At 40.6% G+C, this 26,387-nt stretch overlaps 1 protein-coding gene across 4 annotated transcripts in view; it reads left to right on the forward strand.

The window, feature by feature from the left end:
- The window catches only part of SETBP1 (SET binding protein 1), a 409,029-nt gene extending 394,172 nt beyond the window's left edge, over positions 1–14,857 (forward strand). For 3 of the 4 annotated variants that reach the window (XM_059881067.1, XM_024984548.2, XM_059881068.1), the window contains one exon: positions 9,453–14,857. In XM_059881067.1, coding sequence (XP_059737050.1) covers positions 9,453–10,075 — 623 coding nt within the window. In that variant the 3' untranslated portion in view covers positions 10,076–14,857. Of the gene's footprint in view, positions 1–1,994; positions 5,178–9,452 lie in introns of those variants that run through there. The other variant, XM_024984552.2, reaches the window with a different exon arrangement.
- The last annotated feature ends 11,530 nt before the right edge of the window (positions 14,858–26,387 follow it).

The raw sequence follows: 26,387 nt of genomic DNA on the forward strand, positions 1-26,387 counted from the left end.
CTCTATTAAGTATCACTCTCAGAAAAACTCCCGGACTTAAAATTCTTCTGTAGATTCATCCTGGGCAATTCCTGCTAATAATATGCACAGTTCACTTTGAGGTTGATATAGTTGCCCCTATTTCTTGTTTTCTGGTCTCTGAGCTCATTCCCTTCATCAAGCTTTCTCAGGCCTGCTAAAGTCCTGGTTCCCTTTCTCAGAGATTCTCTGAGCAACCTGGCAGTGTTCTTGCTTGGCTTAGTCTCTCTCTGGAGGCTAGTCACCACCGCCTTTATCTGTCCAAAACTGCAGGTGGTTTGTCCAAAACCCAGGCTCATGAAAGGACTGGCATTTTAACCCCATGGTCAGAAAAGTCAAGGATTCTGAAAACCTAGGAACCAGGACCTCAGAACTGCCTTTCCAAAACATGGAGGTCAGCATCAAATCCCACTCCAGAGGCTCTCCATGAATGAAACACTCTTTTGACTGTCTTGGAATTGCATGCAATTCAATTCAAGGTGCTCTAGGGAATATGCAGATTAATGATGTTAGGCTTTGGTTTCTAGGGCTTAGAAGCTGAAACAATCCAACAGGAAATATTAATCAAGCATCTACTATGAGAAAGGAACTATTGTTCTCTTCATTATGAGGGGTACAAAGAAGAACACATGCTGTCTTCAAGAAGCTTTAATGACTTCTTAAGCTATGGATTCATAGAAAGTTAAATTCCTCTAGGATTAAATACTCAGTAAATAAAGTCTTCAGGAGCCTAGAAAAACAAAGGAAAACTTTTTAAGCAGTTCAAATTTTTGATCATGAGGTGATATCAGTAAAATAATTTTGAACATTATCCCCATGTAAATACATATGTGCAGTTTTAAAATGTAAATTTGAAAAGTTGAGACAAAGCTGAAATAAATAATATTCTCAAAATAAATTGAAATTTCATTGAACTGTATTATTAGTGAAACAAAAATTTTTTCTCTGTCATCAAAATTTTATACTAATTTTAATATTTTTAATAATGTTTCAGAGAGAACCAAGTGATTGCATTTGAATACTTCTTTTTGAAAATCTTGGGTTTTAACACTTGTGACTAAGCAATTTGAAGATTTCATTTCAAATCCAGTTTGTTTCAGTACTTGACAGTAGACGTTATAGGTTAAAATGGTATTTCATATAAACATAGGTCCAAAAGGAGAAAGTGCCTCATTTTGAATCATAGCACTGTTTTTTTCAATCCCATCCATCAACTAAGCAAGGGTTTTTGTTGTTGTTGAAATTAGACTAACCAACTTCCTTTATTAACAGTCAGATGGTCTTGCATATCAAAAGGCATTGCGTTTTTTAATGAGCTCAGATCTCTGAAAACATTTCCAATCAATTTCAAAAATTGCTGTCTCTGTAAGATGAGTTGGCTTCTAAAAGCAGTTACTTTCTTGCCCATTTTCCCCTAAAGGGGCATTAAGGGCTTTTTTTGTTTTTTAACAATTGCAAGGTAACATTATAGACAGCCTATTGACAGCACCAAGAAGGTGAAAATATTTAGAATCCTTCTCTCAAAGTAAAGAAAATTGCCAGATTCATCTTGGAAAATAGCAACGTCTTTATACTGCTGCAAGTTTGCTGCAAGGTAACCAATGAAACTCTGTGTGGTATATGACATATTTCACTGATACTCTTGGTCTCATTACAAAGTATTTTCATTTTTTGTGAAAAACTTTTTTTTTAACTGATTAAAGATCTTAATTTTCTAAACTTCACCATGTACAAGACCTGACAACACCCAAAGGGAATAAACTGATGGGATGCCATCAATCCCTTGAATGCATATGGTCTCCTCTTTTCCCAGGGACTTCATGCCCAACTGTGACAGGTGATACATTATCTGATATGCAGCCCAAATACGGGCATCATCCACCATTGCTCCTTATATTAAGCATTGGACTGCTTAACATGGTTTTTATTTTTCAGATAAAAATATAAATTAAAGTATTATTATGTTTCTCTTGCAGCCCGGTTTCCTCCTTGGGGAACATACACCCCACTTGAGAGCCTGCCAATTTAGAACAGCATCCAGATCTGGAGCGGCAGAGAGGAGCCCCCACACATGAACACACAGGCACACACCTACTGCTCCACCTCTCCATAGTCACACTGCTCTCCTCACCTCCTACCTTCCCTTTCCCCACAGAGACAAGTGAAATAGGAGCAAAACAAAGACCAGGGTCTCCTCAGCCATTGCAGCTGAGATAGAATGTACCCTCAGCATTGTAGCTGAGATAGAATGTTCTGTCAAAATAAAACCCTAAGAGGAAGCTATCATTTAGTGGTTCCAGCAGTTACTATGCTTTAAACAAGCTAGTTACATTTTCAAAGAAACCCCCAACTATATTAATGTGACTTTCAGAACAGAATGGAAGCACACCATTCTATCGGTGACAAGTCTCCCACATCTGCTAACCCTTAATTCTAAATTATGGCTTTCAAATTGGAAAGCAGTGTTATATCGCACGTGTGCTGATGACCGGCAGTGACTCTGATGTGCCTTGCCCCACAGAGGCCTCACCGGCCAAGGGAACTTGCCATCTTTTTCAAATGAGCTTTTAAGACCAGGACACAGAAGGTTAATTTAAATTCTAAGGAAGAAGGAAAGTTCCTTGCATGCCAAGGAAAGTTGCTTCATATATTCTATTAGAAAATAAAAAGTAGCATTAGGAAAACAAGAGATCATTACTGAGTTAAAAGTACAGAAGTATCCAAAAAAAATGCTCAATTTACATGCATGCTAGCATGCATGCGAGCTCAGTCATATTCAACTCTTTGCGACCTCATGGACTGTAGGCCACCGCTCCGAAATGAAGCCTGTCCATGAAATTTTCCAGGCAAGGATACTGGAGTGGGTTGCGGATCTTCCCAACCCAGGGATAAAACCCAAGTCTTCTGCATTGGCAGGCAGATTCTTTACTAGCTGAGCCACCAGGGGAGCTTTACTTTTACTAGAAAGTAAAAAGTAGCATTAGGAAAACAAGAGATCATCACTGAGTTAAGTACAGAAGTATCCCCAAAATGTACAGTTTACATGGGAGAACAGTCAAATTCCCTTGAACTTGTATTTGTTGCCCATGTGTTACATACCAGATCTTGTCCTGCTGTGTGGATAGCTCTGGGAGGACATAGGAAAGTCATGGCCTGTGCCTGCAAAGAAATCTTCTAACGTGTATCAACATACAAAGCGGCTTCAGACTGCATCTCTGTTCCTTGACTGAGGCCAACGGTGCTCTAGCCCTTTCTACCTGCAGACCAACTCCACTCCGGGCATTTCAACAGTCCCTAAAATTTCTTCACCTTCCCAATAGCAAGAAGAAGTCTAATTAGTTTAGAGATAAATTTGTCTCCCTCTCTAACCCATCCAAAACTTTACAAAACCAGAATGTATCTTGCCTATGGGCAGAGTCTCTAAAAGATTAGTACCTGTTTCTTAAGAAAATTCAATATACAGCTAAGCCTCATTAGCCCTTATCTTGCTCTCAGTGCTTACACAACATCTATAAAGTCAATGTGCAAAAGGAGTGCTAAGTCCAATGTTTGATTATCATAAAAGAAGTAGCAGAATCAACAAATGTTGGTGAGCCAATCATCTGATAATGGGAGCAAATAGAGAAATTCGAGATGTGGATCAAAACCAACTTAACCATTGCGTGGCAATTTTAAGTAAAGAAAAAATCTACAAGATGATTTGCATTGCAGAGTTAGAAGAAATGAATTCATATTTTGCCTTGGCCACTCATAATTACTCTTTAAGACTAACAAAGAGCAGGCAAGATATAGGACAATTATAGGAAAGAGAGCAAATATGGAATCAATCTTGCTGCAAGAGACCAGAAATTACTGTTTAATAATGAAACAATTTGAAGAGAGAAAAATCTGTTAACATTTAGAGGGACAGTGAAATCATAAGCAATAAGGAGAAAGATTTGTGACTATCAAACCCTGCCAAATCCAAAGCCTTCCTCTCCACCACACTAGGATTTCAAAATTATTAGATGAAATAAATGTTGTAGAAAGCCACCTCACATTTGGTAAGGCAATTGATAATGAGTATAGGAAAGAATTTGGGGTTCTTTTGTAGCTCAGCTGGTAAAGAATCCGTCTGCAATGCAGGAGACCTAGGTTTGATCCCTGTGTTAGGAAGACCCCCTGGAGAAGGGAAAGGCTATCCACTCCAGTATTCTGGCCTGGAGAATCCCATGGACTGTATAGTCCATGGGGTTGCAGAGTCAGACACGACTGAGCAACTTTCACTTTCTTTCTTTTATAGGAAAGAATTATAACAATCTTTAAATACAGAAGGGAACATTAAGAGCATCTAGTCTAACTGTTCAACGTAACAGATGAAAAAGGAGAGACCCAGAAGGGGCTAAGAGTTTCATCCTAATTCAACTTGGTTTCCAGCTGTCCCTGCCCAGAGCCCTTCCTACGGACCTGCGCTCTGGTGCTATTCACACACAACATAATGAGCTCGCACTAAAAGTTTGGATAATACTTATAGGATACAATAAAATTCAGATGTTCAGTAGATGGGAAACCCCTCAAAAACTATAATATAGAAAAGAAAGAGGGATATTTCATCTTAACACATGAGGCCATCAACGGAGATTGGACCACAAGGCATGTTTATGCAATTAGTTACAAAATAAAACCCAGAGCACTCATTCATTCTCCCACCCCACTCAGCCAGGAGGATAGCTACCAGCAGGAGCTGTGTTTGTAAGGATACCATTTATGTAAATTAAAAACACAGATCCCTTGAATTTTTGTCTCATTTTCAATGACCAGGTGTGAAAGTTTAAAGTGACTCCCATGTAGATTAATTGAGTCAAAGACTGAGTGGCTGAAATTTCAACATTTCTTCCCTCCAAAGCTACCTCATGGGACTTTATTAAGCCTCTAGAGTAGCACTGTCCAATAGAAATGTCTGCAATGGTGGAACTGGTCTGTATTTATGCTGTCTCATACAGTAGCCATTAGCCACATGTGGTTAAGGGGTACTTGACATGTGGCAAGTGTGACTGAGGAATTGAATTTTTAATTTAATTTAAAGTTAAATAGCTATATGGGCTAGTGGCTAACATATTGGGCAACTCAGCTCTAGCCCAAGGACCATAGAATACTGAGGACACACGGATCATCCAGTAAAGCACAGACTCTGGGAAGCTCCTGGCAAACAACCTGGGGCCTCAACAAATAAGTTGGGAAGAGGGGAGGAAGGAGGAGGAGAGGGTGGAGGGGAGGGAGGAGGCGAGGGAGGAGTTTTCCAGGAGATGATATATGACCTTTACCGAGGTCATTTCTTATTCTTCTAAAGTTATTTAGGTAAAATAGAGCCCAAGAGTATAAAAAGCAGAACACTCTGACCCTTACCAATCGTAAGATCCTAAGAAAGATGTCTTACTGACACTAATTATTTCTATTTTTAAACCATGGATTATGGAACTAGCAAGTATATATCAGAGTAGTAGAATAGCATACTCAGCTTCAATATAATCAACTCATGGTAATCTTGTTTCAGGAATACTTCCACACCCCTCTTCCTTCCTTTATTATTTTGTAGCCAGGGCCAGATGATGTTGTTTGATTTCACCTATTAATAATTTAGTAGGTATTTCTAAAAGGAAGGTGCTTTTAAAAATGATCACAGTGCAATTATCACACCTAAGAAACTTAGCAACCAATTATATCAAGAAATGCCTAGATATTATTAAAATTTCCATGAATTTATAAAGTATCTCTTGACAGTTTAAATTGGCATCCACATGTGGTCATTTTATATCTTCTCTCTTTTAATTTACAGCTCCTCTCTCCCCTCCTCCCTCCCCTCCTCCCTCGCCTCCTCCCTCCCCTCCACCCTCTCCTCCTCCTTCCTCCCCTCTTCCCAACTTATTTGTTGAGGCCCCAGGTTGTTTGCCAGGAGCTTCCCAGAGTCTGTGCTTTACTGGATGATCCGTGTGTCCTCAGTATTCTATGGTCCTTGGGCTAGAGCTGAGTTGCCCAATATGTTAGCCACTAGCCCATATAGCTATTTAACTTTAAATTAAATTAAAAATTCAATTCCTCAGTCACACTTGCCACATGTCAAGTACCCCTTAACCACATGTGGCTAATGGCTACTGTATGAGACAGCATAAATACAGACCAGTTCCACCATTGCAGACATTTCTATTGGACAGTGCTACTCTAGAGGCTTAATAAAGTCCCATGAGGTAGCTTTGGAGGGAAGAAATGTTGAAATTTCAGCCACTCAGTCTTTGACTCAATTAATCTACATGGGAGTCACTTTAAACTTTCACACCTGGTCATTGAAAATGAGACAAAAATTCAAGGGATCTGTGTTTTTAATTTACATAAATGGTATCCTTACAAACACTCATTTTCTTTTTTTATTCAACTGTTTTTAGATTCAGCCATGTTGATATGTAGTTTATTCCTTTTAACAGATGTGCAGTATTTCCTTGGGTGAATGTTTCACAGTGATTCATTATCTTTTAAATGAATATTTAGATTGTTTTAAGTCTTCTGTAACATACACTGAGCTTCAAGGAACATCATCAGCCTCCTGTCACACATGAGCAAAGGAGGCAACCCGGCTGGGCTCTCTGGGGCCCTGGGCACGCCCATCTTCAACACTAGCAGTTATTGCCCAATCACTTCCCAAAATCATCGTGACACTTTGCTTTCCTGCCAACACTGTGCAAGTCTTGCTACTTCCTTACAGGATTACAAATATCAGGTAGTCTCAGACTTTTAATTTTTACCAATATGGGTTCACATATATGCAGTAAAAGTACAAATTCAAGCAGGGAAAGAGAAGGAAATGGAATTGATGGAGCACTGACTGAACTGACTCTGTAATGTCTTCTTGCTAATAAAATAAAGCACGTATGGCAAAAAGTAATGTTTATTAAATGTGAATGGTGGGTACAAAAGAGTTGGTTATAGTATTTTTAGTATTGTTTGGTAGGTTTAAAATACTCAGAATGAATTATTTCATAATTTTTAATGCAAAGGTTTAATAAAAAAATATGTATCATGTAAGAAATTATTGAATATGGGACTATCTACTATGTCCTTTTTGTTTGTATGACATTTCATGCTCAAAAAAGTATTGAGATGAAATATCCATTGGTTGTATTTGCTCCAAATGACCTCCAGTTCAGCTCACAGTTTTCTAGTCAAACTTTAATCATTGAACATTGCCAGCTAATTGCCCCAAATGATTTATTTTGGAACTGCATGCTGTATAGTGTGTCACATGGCATTTTCTTCTCTTTGGATGATATAAACTAAGAAGAAGGTAAACTGCTCGTGGAACTTTTATTTGGAACAATGCCAATTGTTTTGTGGAGTATTAGCCCAAGGACCATAGAATACTGAGGACACACAGGGATCATCCAGTAAAGCACAGACTCTGGGAAGCTCCTGGCAAACAACCTGGGGCCTCAACAAATAAGTTGGGATACTTAGTTTTCCTTTCCTTGTGAGCAGTGTGGACAAAGTAAATGGCTTGGCTCTGACATGGAAACTTGCTGTTAGTGTCACGATATTTCCAATGGTCAATTTAAAAATCTAAACTAAAACTCCTTTAGAGAAGAATATAAGACAGTAATGATCAGTATGATTCATCAGTCAAGAAACAATTTTTAAATCCCTGCCATTTTTACAAGGCACCATGCCATGCCCTGTGAGGGACATGAAGACCAACAGAAGTCGGCCTCTGTGTCTGAAAACTTACAATCGAGCAAGCTTTTCTTTTTACAACACTAACTACAAAAATTCTATTTTGTAGTCAGAAGCTCACTCTGGCTTTGTTCTATTTTGATCTTTATAACTTATTTTAAAGATTGTTCAGTAGGTATTCATTGCACAGTAAGTCTCACGATGACCTTTGGCCAAAAGCAGTACCATTTTGGCCTGTCCTATGCAACTCAGAGCTTCCCACTCCATGAAGCCCATGGCATAAATAACTTCAAATAAAACCCTCCAGGAGATCTGTGTCAGGCACAGCATGAGAGAGAGATGGGGAAAAGCAGGGAAAGAACCATGCCAGAGTGCCCAAGAGTAAGTGACAGCGGTGTCTGTGTTTTCGCCAGTTTTTCCTCATCTCCCTTAAGATATTTATTCTGCTTCTCCACTAACAGTTGAAGAAATGCAGGATGACACAACAAACCACCATGCTAAAATGAAACACATTTGCTTTTAGGCCTGCAGTGTTTTTGTAGTGTTGACGACAACTACATGGGCTTCTCTGGGGATGCGCATTTAGCGTAAATCACAGCAGCAAAGAACTAGGGACACACTTTTTGAGCTTGTAAGTGGCCAGAGGGAGGAGCCAATGTGAAGATAGGGCAGCTGGATGTGTGTGAGTGCCTGTGTGTGTATGTATGTATACACATGTATAGACAGGTATGCCTCTAGTGAACAACACAAGGAGGAAGAAGCATCTAGAGGAAAGGTCTGCTCCATCTTGAAGCTATTCACACTTTACGGTGTCTGAACTTCAAAATGAAGCAGTTCTGAAGGCTATTTAGTGGCGGCAGTACAGGACTTCCTGCAACTAGAAGTTTGGCTCATAAAACAGAGGCGCATCTGGCCACCAGGACATGAAAAGAGTTCTTTGCAAACAACAGCCCAGTAGCAGGGGTGTAAATGATTCAGAAACACCTGGCTGGTATTTTCCTTGGGGATTCCAGAAGATGCACTAGTTAAGAAAGACGTGGTCAATTGGACATCATCAGGCAAGTTGACATGTCCAGACCATTGCAGGGGAAATTAAGAGAGATAGGGTCATCCCAGATATAGTGTTCCTAACAGAATTCTCCCTCTGTCAGTGGAGGACGGTTAGGGATATAATAGGTTCAGTTCCGGATTCTAGTTCAGGTCAAGGCATCTCCTTTTTGAGGTTGATGCTACAAACGAATGAGTCAGATTCTCTGATCCAGAGGGCTGCTTGTCATTTTATCCTTTCAGCATCTTTTACCAAAAAAAAAAAAAAGAAAGTATAACCTAATGCTAAATTAAATTAGATCAGAGGTCAGAGAGCTGAACAAAAAAATAAAAGCTATAATAGAAAAACAACAATGGAAGACGTTATATTGTGATTCTGACATTGACTTCCCTGGCAGATCTTCCTACATGGTGTGAGCCTGTTTCCAAACTTAAAAATGGGAACAAGAGTATTTCATGGGATTTCTGTGGAGACCGAAATAATGATATACTTTGTACACATACTATTCAACCCATGTTTATGTCTATTTTTTTTTAATTTTAATAAAAAAAGAATAGTGGGTACTGAGTCATAGCATCAACTTTCCATCATCTTCATAGCCAAATATAATGCCAGTTGTCACTGAAAAGCCTGGGTTTAAGACAGCCTGCATCCTGTGATCAGTTTCTTCTCTCTTCCCTTCCTGCAGCCAGCTCCTCCCTGAAGAAGCGATTTAAGCGGCGGGAGATCGAAGCGATCCAGTGCGAGGTGCGGAAGATGTGCAACTACACCAAGATTCTGTCCACCAAGAAGAACCTGGACCACGTGAACAAGATCCTGAAGGCCAAGCGGCTGCAGAGACAATCAAAGACGGGCAACAACTTCGTCAAGAAGAGGAGAGGGCGTCCCCGGAAGCAGCCCACGCAGTTCGATGAGGACTCCAGAGACCAAATGCCAGTGCTGGAAAAATGCATCGACCTTCCCAGCAAACGGGGTCAGAAGCCGAGCCTGAGCCCGCTTGTCTTGGAGCCGGCCGCCAGCCAAGACACCATCATGGCCACCATCGAGGCGGTCATCCACATGGCCCGGGAGGCGCCGCCCCTGCCCCCGCCGCCGCCCCCGCCCCTCCCGCCGCCCCCGCCACCCCCGCCGCCCCCGCCGCCCCCTCTGCCCAAGACCCCCAGAGGAGGCGGGAAGAGGAAACACAAACCTCAGCCTCCGGCCCAGCCCCCGCAGCAGGCGCCCCCGCCACAGCCCCTTCCCCCGGAAGAGGAAGTGAAAGCCAAAAGGCAGAGGAAGTCGCGAGGCAGTGAGAGCGATGTCCTTCCCTAGGGTGGGTCTGGGCGTCCGAACCTGGGGCCGGGGGTGGACTTACGCGTTGGAAGTGCAGTGAGCCGGGCTGGGCGGAATCCCCGCCGCAGGGACACCATGCCCTGCTCTCCAGAAGCTGGGCAGGGGCAGAATCGGGCCAGAGGACGGGGTTGAGCCTTCAGGAGCTCTTGGCAAAGCAAAGCAAGGGGACGTCTTCAAAAGAATGGGTGTGTGCGTGCGTGTGTGTTTGCGCGCGTGCGTGTGTGTTTCACAGCAGTTCCCACCAAGCAGCACTTCAGTGTGGCTAGATCCTTGACAGGCAGCAGGAGACCCATCCTGGAGGAAAAAGATGGTGGTGCTCCCGGAAAGCCGCCAGACCTCCTGCAGCCGAGGCGCACCCTTGATTCCATTGCGGTTGCTGGACAGGAAGATTGAAAGGGAAACGCCCTCAGTTAGGAAACATTCCAAGGGGAGAACAGTGGCACATTTCTCAACTGGCTTTGTTGTAATCCACTTCCATTTTAATTGGTTTTTATTTCTTCTGGTTTTTTGAGCTAGGCTAGGCTTTGGGGCACCAAAATCATCTTCAGGTGACCTGAATCTTTCTGTTAACAATACGGTTTCTCAGATAGACTGATGTCATCGGAGGGTGAAATTCTAGTGATAGGCAACCTCAGACATGCATTCATACTCTTGTGTGTGTTTCCTCTACCACACATACACTGATTTTTAGCATCATCTGTTCCAGCTTTTTCTTTGCACATTGTACTTCCATGTACCTTTTCATTACCTTTCATGCCTGAATAATGTAAACCTTACCTGTGTCGTCATGTTCATCCTTGGCATGCTGTTCCAAGGAACTTGGCTTTGAATCCCAGTCATTGTGAAACGAATACTTAGTATTGATAGAGCCTTTTAAAAATAAGTAATTTAGAGCAACTGAATATATATTGACCCAGGTATCAATCAGGTTATTTTTATACTTAAAACATATCAGCGAAGCATAGACAGATTAAAACGGTTTTAATGCCCCATAGAAAATGGAATAATTGACAAATCACCAAAAATTGAAACCCCGGACCCACCAGAAAGATAAGTGTCTAGCAATGCCTTGTTTTTGTTTTTGTTTTTGTTTTTCAAACAGTTAACTGTCAAAGGTCATTGGAAAAAAAAGGGAGCAAAAAGACAATAGAAGTCCATTATCTCTTTTCATGAAAGCAGATGGGATTAAGTGTTCTTATCTGGGAAAAAAGAAAGGAAATGCTCAAAGGGTGTCACCACTCCAATCCTATCACATCACCTTGGACAAAGTATCCAAGTTGTGGTTGCCTTAATAAACTGAAACATTTTGTACATAATGTAATTATAAGTCTATCAGTCTGCATGGATGCAAACTGTGTGTGACAAATCGTCTTTTAAATGGTCAATTTCAACTGTACATTTTTCATCCAAGTTGTACTCTAGCCATTGGTTTAGCGTGGACAGATATTCCATCTCTTTTATCCATTTCCACAGCCCAAGTAAAACATGTTAAGAAACTCAGAATGAATATAAAGTTATTCCGTTGCCATAGATGTTTTCTAAAAGTCAGATGTGGAAACTTCAAATAAGTATTTTCAATTTCGTTCCTCACACCTCCCCCTTATCTTCCCTAAGACATCAAATACCTGGTATGGTAGATTATAAAAAGAGACACTAAGAGACAGAATTAAATTTTCTGATGAGAATATCTGGTTTACCTGCAAATTACTTCTTTACAGGAAGTTGGGAAGAGCAGAAAATTGTGTTATTACTTCAGAACACAACATTATTTCCTTAGAAAAAGAAGGATTTTTGTTGGGAACATAGAGTAAGGGATGGGTTATCTATCAGAGTAAATGTTTAAATTCCAAGTTAATATGCTTGCAAACATCACTGCTCTGTCATGGCACCGGCAGTTGGTTGAAATTACCCACAGAGCCATCCTATTATATGCTATCACCATGGACTTCACATCGTGTGCTGCCACTAAGTCAGTAGCATTTAATCCCAGCATATGTGAGTTTAAAGGAATGCAGTCTCCTGTTCTTCAAAGCTTATATCTTAGATACTGTTTATGACCTAGGTTGACCTTTGACATTTCACACAGGTTGAACAGCAAAATCAAACCAACCACTTTAAATTTGTCATTCCCAAGCCATATCTGAGTGGTTCCAAAGTCATTCAAGAGGAAGGTTTAAATTATCCCTGCTAACCCCACCATTGCTATGAAAGAGCACCCATTTTCATTCCAATTAAGCCATAAAGAGGTTTCTTTCTTGTTGGATTTTGAAAATAATTGGTTTCATTCTTTCTTTTGCCCTTCTTCCTTCCAGTGTTGTACTGTTTCCCCTCTGTGAGCAGACTAAATCTTCCTGCAGAGAGGAATAAGCTGACACTCTCTAAGCTTCTTAAGGAAGGACCTAAAGCTCAATTGGCATTAACCTCTAGTAGGTGAGAAATTTCAAATAACTCTAGGATACATTAGAATTTCCAAACCAACAAAAGATATTCCAGGAGAGGTACAGCAGACTTATACCTTATACATAAATTCAGTTCGCCAGTGATCGTGTGAGTCAAACGCAGATCTTCTACATTTATGATCCCAAGACTAGATTGGAAAACTGCAGAGGAGCCAAACTGAGATAAGCTAATTCATTGTTTGGAGGTGGATGCAAATTTTGTCACCTACATAGGGCTTCTCTTTCCCATCAAGTTCTTCCCTCAGTATCGCATTACTTTGATTTTTTTCCTTTTGCTTTCTATTAGCCTAACTCATCTTTCTAGTATGACCATTTCCTCATTTTCTAACTACCCGCTTTGCATTAGCCTCTCCTGTCCAGGCTCAATATGGGGCCAGTCTCATTTCACATCTTATTGGTAGCAGAACCAGTATTAGAACCCAACTCTCCTGACATGCACTGGGGAGGTCTCTTGGCCACTCAGCACTGCTTTCTGTGGCTGCATATTTAGAGAAAATGCACGAGACTCCATAACCGCTCCAAAAGTATTTCATAATAAGAGAAATTCCTTGGTTTACTTTTCTGTTTCCTGCAAGACTTGCCTTCAGCAAGGAGGCACTTAATATGGACCCACTTATATGGAGTCTGATTAGGGGTAAGCAAAGGGTGAAATCGGTATAAAAATCACCTTGAGGGTGATGATGGGTCTCTGAGCCATCTTTCTAAGTGGCTGGGGAGCCACTTGCTTTTCAACCGTTCGTCTCAAACGAGAGGAACAGAGTTTAACTTCCTCTAATGTATGGTTCCCACTACAACCCGAGGAAGACAGGTTGAAGGAAAGGAGAGCATGTCAGGGTTGGCTCGTGATTTGACAGGCCTGGGACTCAACAGCCACTGACAGCCCCGAGTAGGTGACTAAGGGCCGACAGGATTAGCATGTTAACTTGGCTGCTGTCCGGAGTGGAAGGCCACATTTGATGGCAGTCGGAGTTCGTGTTCTGGGCATTGCTGGTTCTATAAATATGATAAGCAAGTGGTGACAGAATTATAGTATAAGGTGATGTACTACATGGAGATCATAAAGGATTTGGTTTTAGGACTTAAGTAGAAAATCCACTCCTACAGCTTATTACCCGACAATATTCAGATAATGAGCTTTTGGAGAATATTATTTCCCTACCACTAGGAAGATTTACCTGGGAACTGTCTAAAGTCTATACATATATTTCCAAAGCCTTTAAATGCCAACTGTAGCATGGGGGTCGGGGGGAGGTGGCAGAAGCTGAAATGCCTCAAAAGCCATTTAAGTGTTACATTGCAGGATTTTCAGTCCTTCACATTATGTAAAAGTAGATAAATATAGACATTATTCTCAATTCTACCCTATAATATCACAATGGTCCACATGCCAGAGCTTACAGACAATGTCATCACAGTGCCTAGAAACTCGAACTGTAATATACCGTAGCATTTTCTTGGTGTTTTTTAAAGTTTCCTTCCACAACACCAGGCTCCCTCTGCCTCTTGTTTCTTGGAGAGTTTGCCCTACTGATGAGTCTGCCTCCCTTGTTGGACTCAGTCACTTGGGGAACAGTCTTAGAAGCACATATCAACCAAGGAAGAAACTTCCTGGATAACTCTCGCCCACTTGCCCAGGTATAATAAACACTAAAGGGGGAAAAATTGAAAAGAGCTGCCACTGGTCAACACAGAAGGGCAGTTCCAGCTTAGGTTGGTGTCTTTCTTTTTCTTCCTTTTTTTTAAAAAAAAAAATCTATTTCTTAAATAATAATAAATGCACATGATGTGTTAAATATGTATATATATATTTCAAAAGAAAAAAATGGGGCACAAGATTGTCTTACAAGTCGTGCTGGCTAATTTTTAGTTTGTATTCATAAGTGGTTTTTAAAAGCCTTTTTTAAAGTGTAATTTGCATGTTCTACTTTGATTGTATGTAAACATATTTTAGAACAAAAAATGTATTTGTATTTTATTGAATATAGAGGCAAGAAAAATTGTACATTGTTTGAAATGTTCTTTTTGTAACAGTTTTTATTCATAAAGCATTTTTGTACATTTAAAATGAACATGGACTTGCTGTTATTTGAGGCGTAGATACATCTGGCATGCTTTACTGTCATGCTCCTCCATGGTCTTAGATGTTGGGTTTTAAACATTTTTTCTAAAAGAAAGCTCAGTCTTTTTCGCTACCAGATCAGGTTAGCACAGTATAGAGCACTTAACTATTAAAAAAAAAAAAAGTTAATCCTATTCATATGTTATTCATTGTGTGAAATTAAAGACATTCAATTCAGTCTAACATGAGTTGTGAATTCTTTTGTTTTATTTTCCATCTGGTTCACATCACTGAGGAGTTTAATAGCATTTGGGGGTCTTTGCTCACACCAACTGGATATAGAATCATTGAGAAAATTCTCACCAAATTTCTGCCTCTTGTATGATTCTGGGAAGTACATTTTGGGCAAGATTTGAGTCTGATTTACAGGGTTACTGTTCAGAATATATTACACCTGGACATAAAGCCAAGCCTGATTCAAAGAACTAGTCAGAACTCTGTTGAAAGCAACCCAAATGTAGTATAAGATGTTGGAGACCCTCCTATCCTAAAATTTTAGAAGAACATTATGGATTAAGCCTTCTTACTAAATATCCCATGATGTTAAATAGCTAAAGGATGGATCCCTGGCTGGCCTTAAAGTTTTACTGGAGTGATAGGAAAAGCTATTTAATCAACCACAGGCAGTTACTGATCACTATCCTAAACTCCCAGTCTGAGCAAGACCCGAAAGGCGGTGTCGAGGAATATACAATCCTTGCTCTGAAGGAACTTATAAGGTTGGCATGTGGAAAATAAACTATAGTTCTAGGCAGAATATGGCAAGCAGTAAAAGAGTGATGGGGTCTCAGAAGGAGGGTGGAGCCCTTGAGGTGGCACTTTCTTTTGTTCCTACTCTTCATGTTCTAATTTTTATATTCAGAAGTAGGTTTTAAGAGCCCTTTTAAAAGTATAGTTTGCACATTCTACTTTGAGAACATGTAAACGTTTATACATATATTTATATTTTTTTCATTTCCTTTCTTTATCTTCTGATGCACCACTTCAAAAAGCCAACAAGGTAAGTAGAAAATGTTATAAGCAGCTCTGCATCCTTAACCATCAACCTGACCCAATGTAACATTTATTACGACTTTTGATATTTGAAGCACACACAATGGAATAACAGGAATCCTGTGAATAGCAGTCTTCAACAGTGGATTATTAGGGCAATCCCCAGGGTGGTTGGAATCCTAATGCTTTAGACAGTCACCTGAGACTCAGAGAATTTAGTCAGCAATTTCTATCAAAGTAGAATTTGCCCTCTTTCCTCTGCCAACTATCTTGCACTGAACCTTCCCAACCCAGGGATTGAACCCAGGTCTCCTACATTGCAGACGGGTTCTTTACCAGCTGAGCCATAAGAGAAGCCCAAGAATACTGGAGTGGGTAGCCTATCCCTTCTCCAGCAGATCTTCCCAACCCAGGAATCAAACCAGGGTCTCCTGCATTGCAGGCAAATTCTTTACCAACTGAGCTATCAGGGAAGCCTGCACTGAACCAGGAAATTTTAGTACCTCATATAGTCCTTTTTCATTAGACTGCTGGTATTTCTGAAATCAGCAAGGCTCCCAGGGGTGTACCTAATCTCTTCCCACCAACTTCTCATGTAGGGACAAAGCTGTTGCCATGATACTGATTGGCTCAACCTTTAGGGTTTTTCGTCAGTCCAGAGAATAGCAACGTGCTGACAGAGATTGTGAAGACAGTCAGCTGTGTTCACACATGTTGCTGATACGAATTTTTACACCCTGTTCTACTAGCAAGGATGAACCTTAGTTCCAGACCTAGGAATTCTTTTCTAACCTGGAGGAGAAGGAAAGAAGGGCCTTTCAGAAAGCCTGGCTCCAATTCTTCCAAAGGATTTCTCTGTGTTCCAGTCTTTTCTATTTTCCTAATCCCTAGGCATTTGAAATTGAAAAACCAGAAAAAAGGTTTTTTGTTTTTTAATTCCCCGCCTCTGCATTTTGCTGTCAAGTACATACCCTGAGGGGGTGAGGACAAATCAGCCTAGCTACCTGAATTGAAGGGAGGAGATAGCAGAAAAGTAGAAATACTGGTAATTGGTTACTACTTCAGAAAGTTTAACCAGGTATCCCTGTGATAGGGAATAAGGACAATGGAAGTGAAAAGCTAAAGGATTTGCCCAAATCTTAAAAGGCCCTTAATAGGTGAGGTGAGATAATGGGTGTGAAAAGGATCGGGAAGGTGCCAACAGTGGCAAGCATTTCCATTGGTTGTTATTACTGACACTTTCACTTTTATAGGAAAGGCCAAATTCAGTTTTTTAATTGTTATAAAAGCTGTGGCAACACACTTTGTTGAGAGCTTTTGTTTCCAGGATTCATTAAAGGAAAAAAAAAAAAAAAAACTGGTTCAGAAGTGTTATTCTCATTCATTTATGCCAAAATTGGGAAGTAAAAAAAGAGAAATATTAAACCTTCAATAGAGAAACCTCACTTATTCTATCATTACTAAACTTGATATTTTCCCTTAATTCTACCCTTTATAGAGAATATAGCACTGGAATAAGAGTCAAAATATCTGGAAGGTATTTCCACTTGATCACTAAAAACTTCTACACCAAGGAGCAGAACTTCTTTGAGTCGCACTTGCTTACTCTAAAATGAGGAGTTAAGTTCTTAATGATATCTGCAATGGCTTATAAGTTTAAATCTCCAATTCTCTCGTTGTTCTACCTTCCAAACAGGCCCTACCTTTAGTTCCCAACTTTATCTGTTGTGTAGATAGTTGTTCAGTCACTCAGTTATGTCCAACTTTTTGCAAGCCTATGGACTGCAGCACACCAGGCTTCCCTGTTCATCACCATCTCCTGGAGCTTTCTCAAACTCATGTCCAATGAGTTGGTGATTCCACACAACCATCTTGTCCTCTGTTATCCCCTTCTCCTGCCTTCAATCTTCCCCAGCATCAGGATCTTTTCAAACGAGTTCACTCTTCGCATCAGGTGGCCAAAGTACTGGAGCTTCAGCTTCAATATCAACCCTTCCAATCAGTGTTCAGGGTTGATTCCCTTCAGGATGGACTGGTTTGATCTCCTTGCAGTCCAAGGGACTCTCAAGAGTCTTCAACACCACAATTCAAAAGCGTCAATTCTTTGGCGCTCAGCCTTCTTTATGGTCCAACTCTCACATCCATACATGACTACTGGAAAAACCATAGCTTTGACTAGATGGACCTTTGTTGGCAAAGTAATGTCTCTGCTATTTAATATGCTGTCTAGGTTGGTCATAGTATTCCTTCCAAGGAGCAAGCATCTTTTAATTTCATGGCTGCAGTCACCATCTGCAGTGATTTTGGAACCCAAGAAAATAAAGTCTCTCATTGATTCCATTGTTTCCCCATCTGTTTCCCATGAAGTGATGGGACCAGATGCCATAATCTTTGTTTTTTGAATGTTGAGTTTTAAGCCAGCTTTTTCAGTCTCCTGTCTCACCTTCATTAAGAGGCTCTTTAGTTCCTCTTCACTTTCTGCCATAAGGGTGGTGTCATCTGCCTATCTGCAGTTATTGATATTTCTCCTGGCAAACTTTATTCCAGCTTGTGCTTCATCCAGTCTGGCATTTCACATCATGTACTCTGCATAGAAGTTAAATAAGCAAGGTGACAATATACAGCCTTGGCGTACTCCTTTCCCAATTTTGAAGCAGTCCATTGTTCCATGTCTGGTTCTAACTGTTGCTTTTTGACCTGCATACAGATTTCTCAGGAGGCAGGTAAGGTGGTCTGGTATTCCCCTCTTTTTAAGAATTTTCCACAGTTTGTTGTGATCCACATAATCAAAGGCTTTAGTATACTCAGTGAAGCAGAAATAGATGTTTTTCTGGAACTCTTGCTTTTTCTATGATCCAAAGGATGTTGGCAATTTGATCTCTGGTTCTTCTGCCTTTTCTAAATCCAACTTGAACATTCAGAAGTTTTCAGTTCACATACTGTTGAAGCCTGGCTTAGAGAATTTTGAGCATTACTTTGCTAGCATGTGAAATGTGTGCAATTCTGCAGTAGTTTGAACACTCTTTGTCATTGCCCATCTTTGGGATTGAAGTGAAAACTAACCTTTTCCAGTCCTGTGGCCACTGCTGTGTTTTCCAAATTTGCTGACATATTGTGTGCAGCACTTTCACAGCATCATCTTTTAGGATTTGAAATAGCTCAGCTGGAATTCCAACACCTCTAGTAGCTTTGTTCATAGTGATGCTTCCTATGGCCTACTTGACTTCACACTACAGGATATCTGGCTGTAGGTGAGTGATCATACCATCATGGTTATCTGGGTCATTAAGATTTTTTTTCTATAGTTCTGTGTATTTTTGCCACCTCTTCTTAATATCTTCTGCTTCTGTTAGGTCCATACCATTTCTATCCTTTATTGTGCCCATCTTTGCATGAAATGTTCCTTTGGTATCTCTAATTTTCTGAAGAGAACTCTAGTCTTTCCCATTCTATTGTTTTCCTCTTTTTCTTTGCATTGTTCACTTACAAAGTCTTTCTTATCTCTCCCTAATAGAGCCAATGACCTTTTGGGGTTGTCTATCCTCAGTATGGTGGCTCAGATGGTAAAGCATCTGACTACAATGTGGGAGACCTGGGTTCAATCCCTGGGTTGGGAAGATCCCCTGGAGAAGGAAATGGCAATCCACTCTAGGACTATTGCCTGGAAAATCCCATGGACAGAGGAGCCTATTAGGCTACAGTCCATGGGGTCGCAAACTTTTGGACACGACTGAGCAACTTCACTCACTCATCCTCAGTATAGTTTATCCTATCCTAATGTGAGAGTTGGACTGTGAAGAAAGCTGAGCACCAAAGAATTGATGCTTTTGAACTGTGGTTTGGAGAAGCCTCTTGAGAGTCCCTTGGACTGCAAGGAGATCCAACCAGTCCATTCTGAAGGAGATCAGCCCTGGGATTTCTTTGGAAGGAATGATGCTAAAGCTGAAACTCCAGTACTTTGGCCACCTCATGCAAAGAGTTGACTCATTGGAAAAGACTCTGATTTGGGAGGGATTGGGGGCAGGAGGAGAAGGGGACGACAGAGGATGAGATGGCTGGATGGCATCACTGACTCAATGGACGTGAGTCTGAGTGAACTCCGGGAGTTGGTGATGGACAGGGAGGCCTGGCGTGCTGCGATTCATGGGGTGGCAAAGAGTCAGACATGACTGAGCGACTGAACTGAACTGAACTGAATGTGACTAAGGAAGTGAAGGTGTGGAGGAAATTAATGAAAACAAATAGAATCCTAAGAACATATAAAGAGGTTTTTTCTTTCTTTTTATTTCCTGCCTTCCTTCTTTTCTTCTTTTCTTTCCTATCAGAACATTAACAAGTACCAGAAATATTAAGATGAACAAGACAAGGTTTCATTGAGCTTTATCCAAGCAAGTCTAGATCGTGAACTTCCCCCTCCCACTCTCTGCCTATCCAAATTCTACCCATCTTTTTAAGGTTCAATTCAAACCCCACCTCCTCAAGGAAGTCTCAAGAAGCACCCACAAATATCTCTCAGATCACTAATTTGGTAACTGTTCTTAATAACCTTACATGCAGCAGAGTACAATCCTTAGCCAGGGCTGCCATGTAAAGTTGTACAGGTTGTTCCCTGTATAAAGTGATCTGTCTAAGAAAGAAAGTGGGAGCTGAAATCTAGCCTGCACTTCCTTGTCAAACTGTGTACTCTTGGGGTGGCATCTGCCCCAAATATACATGATGATTTTGTGAGAATAATGCCTAAAGTAATTTTTTTTCAAGATCTACTGTGCAGCAATGAAAGGTGGGGATAATCTCTGCTTCCCTCTTCTCACTCAGATCATAGTCCATTCTGCCCTTGCCCCTGACACCTCCAAGACCAGTCTCCCAAGACTTCTGTTTTAGTCAGTAAGACCATGTATTCCAGAAGATCTCGAATCCCTTCCCAAACTAAAAAGTTGGAAGGAAACAGTGAGACTAGATGTGATGGTTCATGTGTCATGTGACACATGACGATTCATGTGTCATCTTGACAGGTTATGGGTTTCCTGGATTAAATATTATTTCTGGGTAAGTCTGAGAGGATGTGTCTAAATGAGATTAGAATTTGAATGTGTGGACTCAGTAAAGAAAATTTCCCTACCCAATTTGGATGGGCACCATTTAATCCACTGAGGGGCTGAATAGAACAAGAGGAGAAGGGAGAAAACTGTCCCTTGTTTTGCTCTCCTCACTACTGAGTTGGGACGTATCTCATTTTCTCATGCCCTTAAACTGGAATTTACACTATAAGCTATGCTGCTTCTCAGGTCGCAGACTGAGCCTGAATTATACCACTGGCTTTCTTGAGTCTCCAGCTTTAAGAGGAAAGATTATGGGAGTCCTCTGCCTCCACCATCAGTTCCTCATAATAAATGATAGCTAGCTAGATAGCTAGATGATAGATACAGATGAGAGATACATAGATAATAGACAGATATCGATAGATGATAGAGACAGATATGATGGATGATGGATATCGCCTATTGATTCCATTTCTCTGGAGAAGCCTGACAACATACAACAGTTTTGTATGAATGTGTCAACTAGTTTCAGTGTCACAGCCCCATGAATATAATTTAATAAGCAAGTAGACCTCTGATGAGTCTACAATTTTCCAAAGAGTTTAGAATTTTTATTTTGAAATAATTATAGGTTCCATGGAAGGATGCTGAGGAATATATAAGAAAGTCCAGTACCATTCTCCCCCAACTCCCTCTCTGCACCCCATATCAACATCCCATACAACTATAGTATAATATCAAAATCAAGCAATTGACCTTGACACGATTCATAGAACTTATTCAGGTTTTACCATGAACTTAATTGTGGTGAGCGCTCGTGTGCACAGATCTATGCAATTTCATCACCTGTATAGCCCTACATGACCACCACTACGATCAAGATACTCAGTGTGTGTTCCACCACCACAAACATTTCCCTGTTGCTAAGCTCCCTTCATGACCAAGATAATCACCATGGTGTGATCACTGACCTAGAGCCAGAAATCCTGGAATGTGAAGTCAAATGGGCCTTAGAAAGCATCACTATGAATAAAGCTAGTGGAGGTGATGGAATTCCAGTTGAGCTATTTCAAATCCTGAAAGATGATGCTGTGAAACTGCTGCACTCAATATGCCAGCAAATTTGGAAAACTCAGCAGTGGCCACAGGACTGGAAAAGGTCAGTTTTCATTCCAATCCCAAAAAAAGGCAATGCCAAAGAATGCTCAAACTACCGCACAATTGCACTCATCTCACACGCTAGTAAAGTAATGCTCAAAATTCTCCAAGCCAGGCTTCAGCAATACGTGAACCGTGAACTTCCAGATGTTCAAGCTGGTTTTAGAAAAGGCAGAGGAACCAGAGATCAAATTGCCAACATCCACTGGATCATTGAAAAAGCAAGAGAGTTCCAGAAAAACATCTATTTTTGCTTTATTGACTATGCCAAAGCCTTTGACTCTGTGGATCACAATAAACTGTGGAAAATTCTGAAAGAGATGGGAATACCAGACCACCTGACCTGCCTCTTGAGAAACCGATATGCAGGTCAGGAAGCAACAGTTAGAACTGGACATGGAACAACAGACTGGTTCCAAATAGGAAAAGGAGTACGTCAAGGCTGTATATTGTCACCCTGCTTATTTAACTTATATGCAGAGTACATCATGAGAAATGCTGGGCTGGAAGAAGCACAAGCTGGAGACAAGATTGCCAGGAGAAATATCAATAACCTCAGATATGCAGATGACACCACCCTTTTGGCAGAAAGTGAAGAGGAACTCAAAAGCCTCTTGATGAAAGTGAAAGTGGAGTGAAAAAGTTGACTTAAAGCTCAACATTCAGAAAATGAAGATCATGGCATCCAGTCCCATCACTTCATGGGAAATAGATGGGAAAACAGTGGAAACAGTGTCAGACTTTATTTTGGGGGGCTCCAAAATCACTGCAGATGGTGACTGCAGCCATGAAATTAAAAGATGCTTACTCCTTGGAAGGAAAGTTATGACCAAGCTACATAGCATATTCAAAAACAGAGACATTACTTTGCCAACATAGGTCTGTCTAGTCAAGGCTATGGTTTTCCCATTGGTCATGTATGGATGTGAGAGTTGGACTGTGAAGAAAGCTGAGCACCAAAGAATTGATGCTTTTGAACTGTAGTATTGGAGAAGACTCTTGAGAGCCCCTTGGACTGTAAGGAGATCCAACCAGTCCATTCTGAAGGAGATAAGTCCTGGGATTTCTTTGGAAGGAATGATGCTAAAGCTGAAACTCCAGTACTTTGGCCACCTTATGCAAAGAGTTGACTCATTGGAAAAGACTCCGATTTGGGAGGGATTGGGGGCAGGAGAAGGGGACGACAGAGGATGAGATGGCTGGATGGCATCACTGACTCGATGGATGTGAGTCTGAGTGAACTCCGGGAGTTGGTGATGGACAGGGAGGCCTGGTGTGCTGGGATTCATAGGGTCGCAAAGAGTCGGACACGACTGAGTGACTGAACTGAACTGAAGCTCCCTTTCCCTCACCATTGCTAATCCCTGGCAACCACTAATGTGTGCTCCATCTTTACAGTTTTTTTAAATTTCAAGAATGTTACATAAATGAAATTGTGCGATTTTATATATTATCATTATTACATTAACAATATTACATTTACATATTTTAGTTTGTTGAGCAAGTTACTATAGCTATGGCTATTGGGAGTTCTTTCCATTGGATCCTGTATTCCTTTGACATACCCCCAACATTGTATGTTGTTTTGTTTTGCTTTTCCTTTGGTAGCGTGTTCTTACTTTCTGGCACTATAGGGTGCTCTAGGCTCATTTTATCTATTTACTGCCCCAGTCCAAGCATCAGTCATTTCTGACTGATCCTAGCATCCTAGCATCAGTCATTTCTTTAAGGATCCCTTAAAAGAACAACATTAGAACCCAAGAGCTGGGCCCTAGGCATGCACATTTATACTAGTGTACCCTTACTTCTTGGCCCTTTCAGCTGGCGAAGTATGTGTCATACTAACCAGTGTATACACTGTATATTGCTAGAAATATTTCCATATATAATCATCTGTTAAGCAGGAGTCTGAACTGATATCTCTAATTCATTACCATGGATTATTCTAGCCTCCTTCTCTTACATATCTGTAATGTCCTACTTCAATAGTGAGAATCCTAGCTTTCACTATCTTCTTCCATTTCACTTACCCAATTGCTTAATTCCAGTATATCAGTATCAGAGCAGTTGACGTATGATTGTATATCTTTTTCAAATTGGCTTTTTTCCTTATCATAATTCCTTTGAGGTTTATCCAAGTTGTATGTATCAGTAGTGGACTTCTTCTTGCTGAATAGGATTTTACGGCATGGAGGTACAAGGGTTTTTCACCTGTTCACGTATTGAAGGATATTTGTGTAATTTACAGTTTGAGGCCACTACAAATAGTTACTATGAATATTCATATACGAGAACCTATGTGGAAATAAATTTTAATTTCTCTGGGGAAATTGCCCAAATCTCCAATTACTGGGTTATATGGTAAATTCATTTTTAGTTTTGAAGGGAACTGTCAAACTGTATTTCAGGATGGTCATACTATTTCACATATCTACTAACAATGTGTGAATGATCTAGTTTCTTTGCATCCTCACCGTCATTTGATCTTATCGTGACCTTTTCTAGTAGGTTTGTAGTGATAACTCACTGTTTGCATTTCTGTAATGGCTAATAATGTTGAACATCATTTCTTGCATTTATTTATCATTTGTACATCTTCTTATTAGAATATCTGTGCTTGTGTTTTGTCCGTTTTTATTTTTTAATTTTTTAAAATTTATTTATTTCAATTGGAGGCTAGTTACAGTATTATAGTGGTTTTTGCCAAACATCGACATAAATCAGCCATGGGCACACATGTGTTCCCCATCCAGAACCCCCCTCTCAAGTCCCTCCCCATCCCTCCCCCATGGTCATCCCAGTGCACCAGCCCTGAGCACCCTGTCTCATACATCAAACCTGGACCAGCGATCCGTTTCACATATGATAATATGCACATTTCAATGCTACCCTTTCATTTTTTTAACACTGAGTCTTGAGACTTTTTCTTATATATTCTAGATATAAGATTTTTATTGGAGATGTGATTGCAAATTACTTTCCTAGTCTGTAATTTGTCTTTTCATTTGCTAAAGTCTTAAAACACTCTGAAACATGACTGTTTTTCCTATCTCAGCATGAGGAAACAGGCTCAACAAGGTAAGGAGAGTTTAAAAATACACGACTATTAAGAGCATAGCTGGAATTAGAACTCACTACATACATGCTAGCTCAGTACTTTTTTTTTAATGACATCTTGGTTATGTCATGCTTGGTAATTTTCTTGATGCCAAAGAGTCTTTCAGTTAAAATAGTATGTTATTTTGGAAGGAACCTTAGACAGCTTATAGCTCAAGTCCCCCTGTTCACAATTGATGAAACTAAGAGCAGGGAGATTAAATGAATCATTGATACTCATGGCTTAATAATTAATGGTGGAATCCAGCCTAGAGCACCAGGCTTGACTCTCAGTCTGGTTGTTTCCCTGTTCTGCCACACTCTCCCTCATTAGCCCTTAAACCTCCCCATGTACAGCATGCTCCTGTCCCAGGAGCTTAGGGGAGAGGAAGGATAATGACTTGGGAGCCCAGAAAAGAGATCTTTACCTTGGAGGGATGAGGGAAAATAAAGAAGGGCAGCAGAAAACAAATGAACATCAAAGGAAGTGATGTGGTCACATGAATACCGAAGAGAGCTTTGAAAGTCTCACTGATGGGAATGTGTGGAAGCTGCTGACACCTTGGGAATGCTGTCACTGCACCTCAAAATAGATATATTATTTATTCCCTTGCAATATATGTGACAAACCTAATAGAGGCTATTTGTGACTAAAAGTTTGCTGTTATCCTGACTCAAAACAAAAAATATTTCTCTTAACTAAGTGAATCTTCCTCAGTGCAGCAAGATGTCTATTCCATTGCTCCCTCCATCACCCATCTCCACCCTCCCACACATACCCAAGCACAGACTTGTCTAGATTCCAGCTAAGGTAGGAGGTGATGGACACACAGAGCTAGGGAGAGAGGCTCTGCTTTTCTTTCTCCCAGAGCCAAAGATGTTGACTTAGGAGGGTGTAGGTTTTATACTCTGTTTTCATGGTGATCAAGAAAATATGTATGTTTAGAAAAAAATGTGAGGTCCCTTAAGTGTCTCTGGGGACATTTCATTTCATTTTTAAAAACTTACATTGTAAAAATAAAACACTGATATAGAAAACACATAAAATATGGCTTCACATATTACTGTAAGGTCAATCCTCAAAAAGCACAACCCAGTTAAAAAAATAGAACCCATTAAACTACCCCTCTGGTGTTCTTCCTTCCAACATAGCCAAGTCTTAGTTGCCGAGTCGTGTCTGACTCTTTGCAACCCCATGGACTGTAGCCCACCAGGCTCCTCTCTCCATGGAATTCTCCAGGTAAGAATACTGGAGTGGGTAGCCATTCCCTTCTCCAGGGGATCTTTCCCAATCCAGGGATTGAACCTTGGTCTCCTGCATTGCAAGCAGATTCTGTACCATCCGAGCCACCAGGGAAACCCAGAACCAAGCCCTCCTCCAAACGTCTCCTGAGTTTTATGGCAATTACTTCCATACAGCTCTTTAT

Source organism: Bos taurus, chromosome 24 (genome assembly GCF_002263795.3).
Source record: "Bos taurus isolate L1 Dominette 01449 registration number 42190680 breed Hereford chromosome 24, ARS-UCD2.0, whole genome shotgun sequence".
Taxonomy (NCBI): Eukaryota; Metazoa; Chordata; class Mammalia; order Artiodactyla; family Bovidae; genus Bos; species Bos taurus.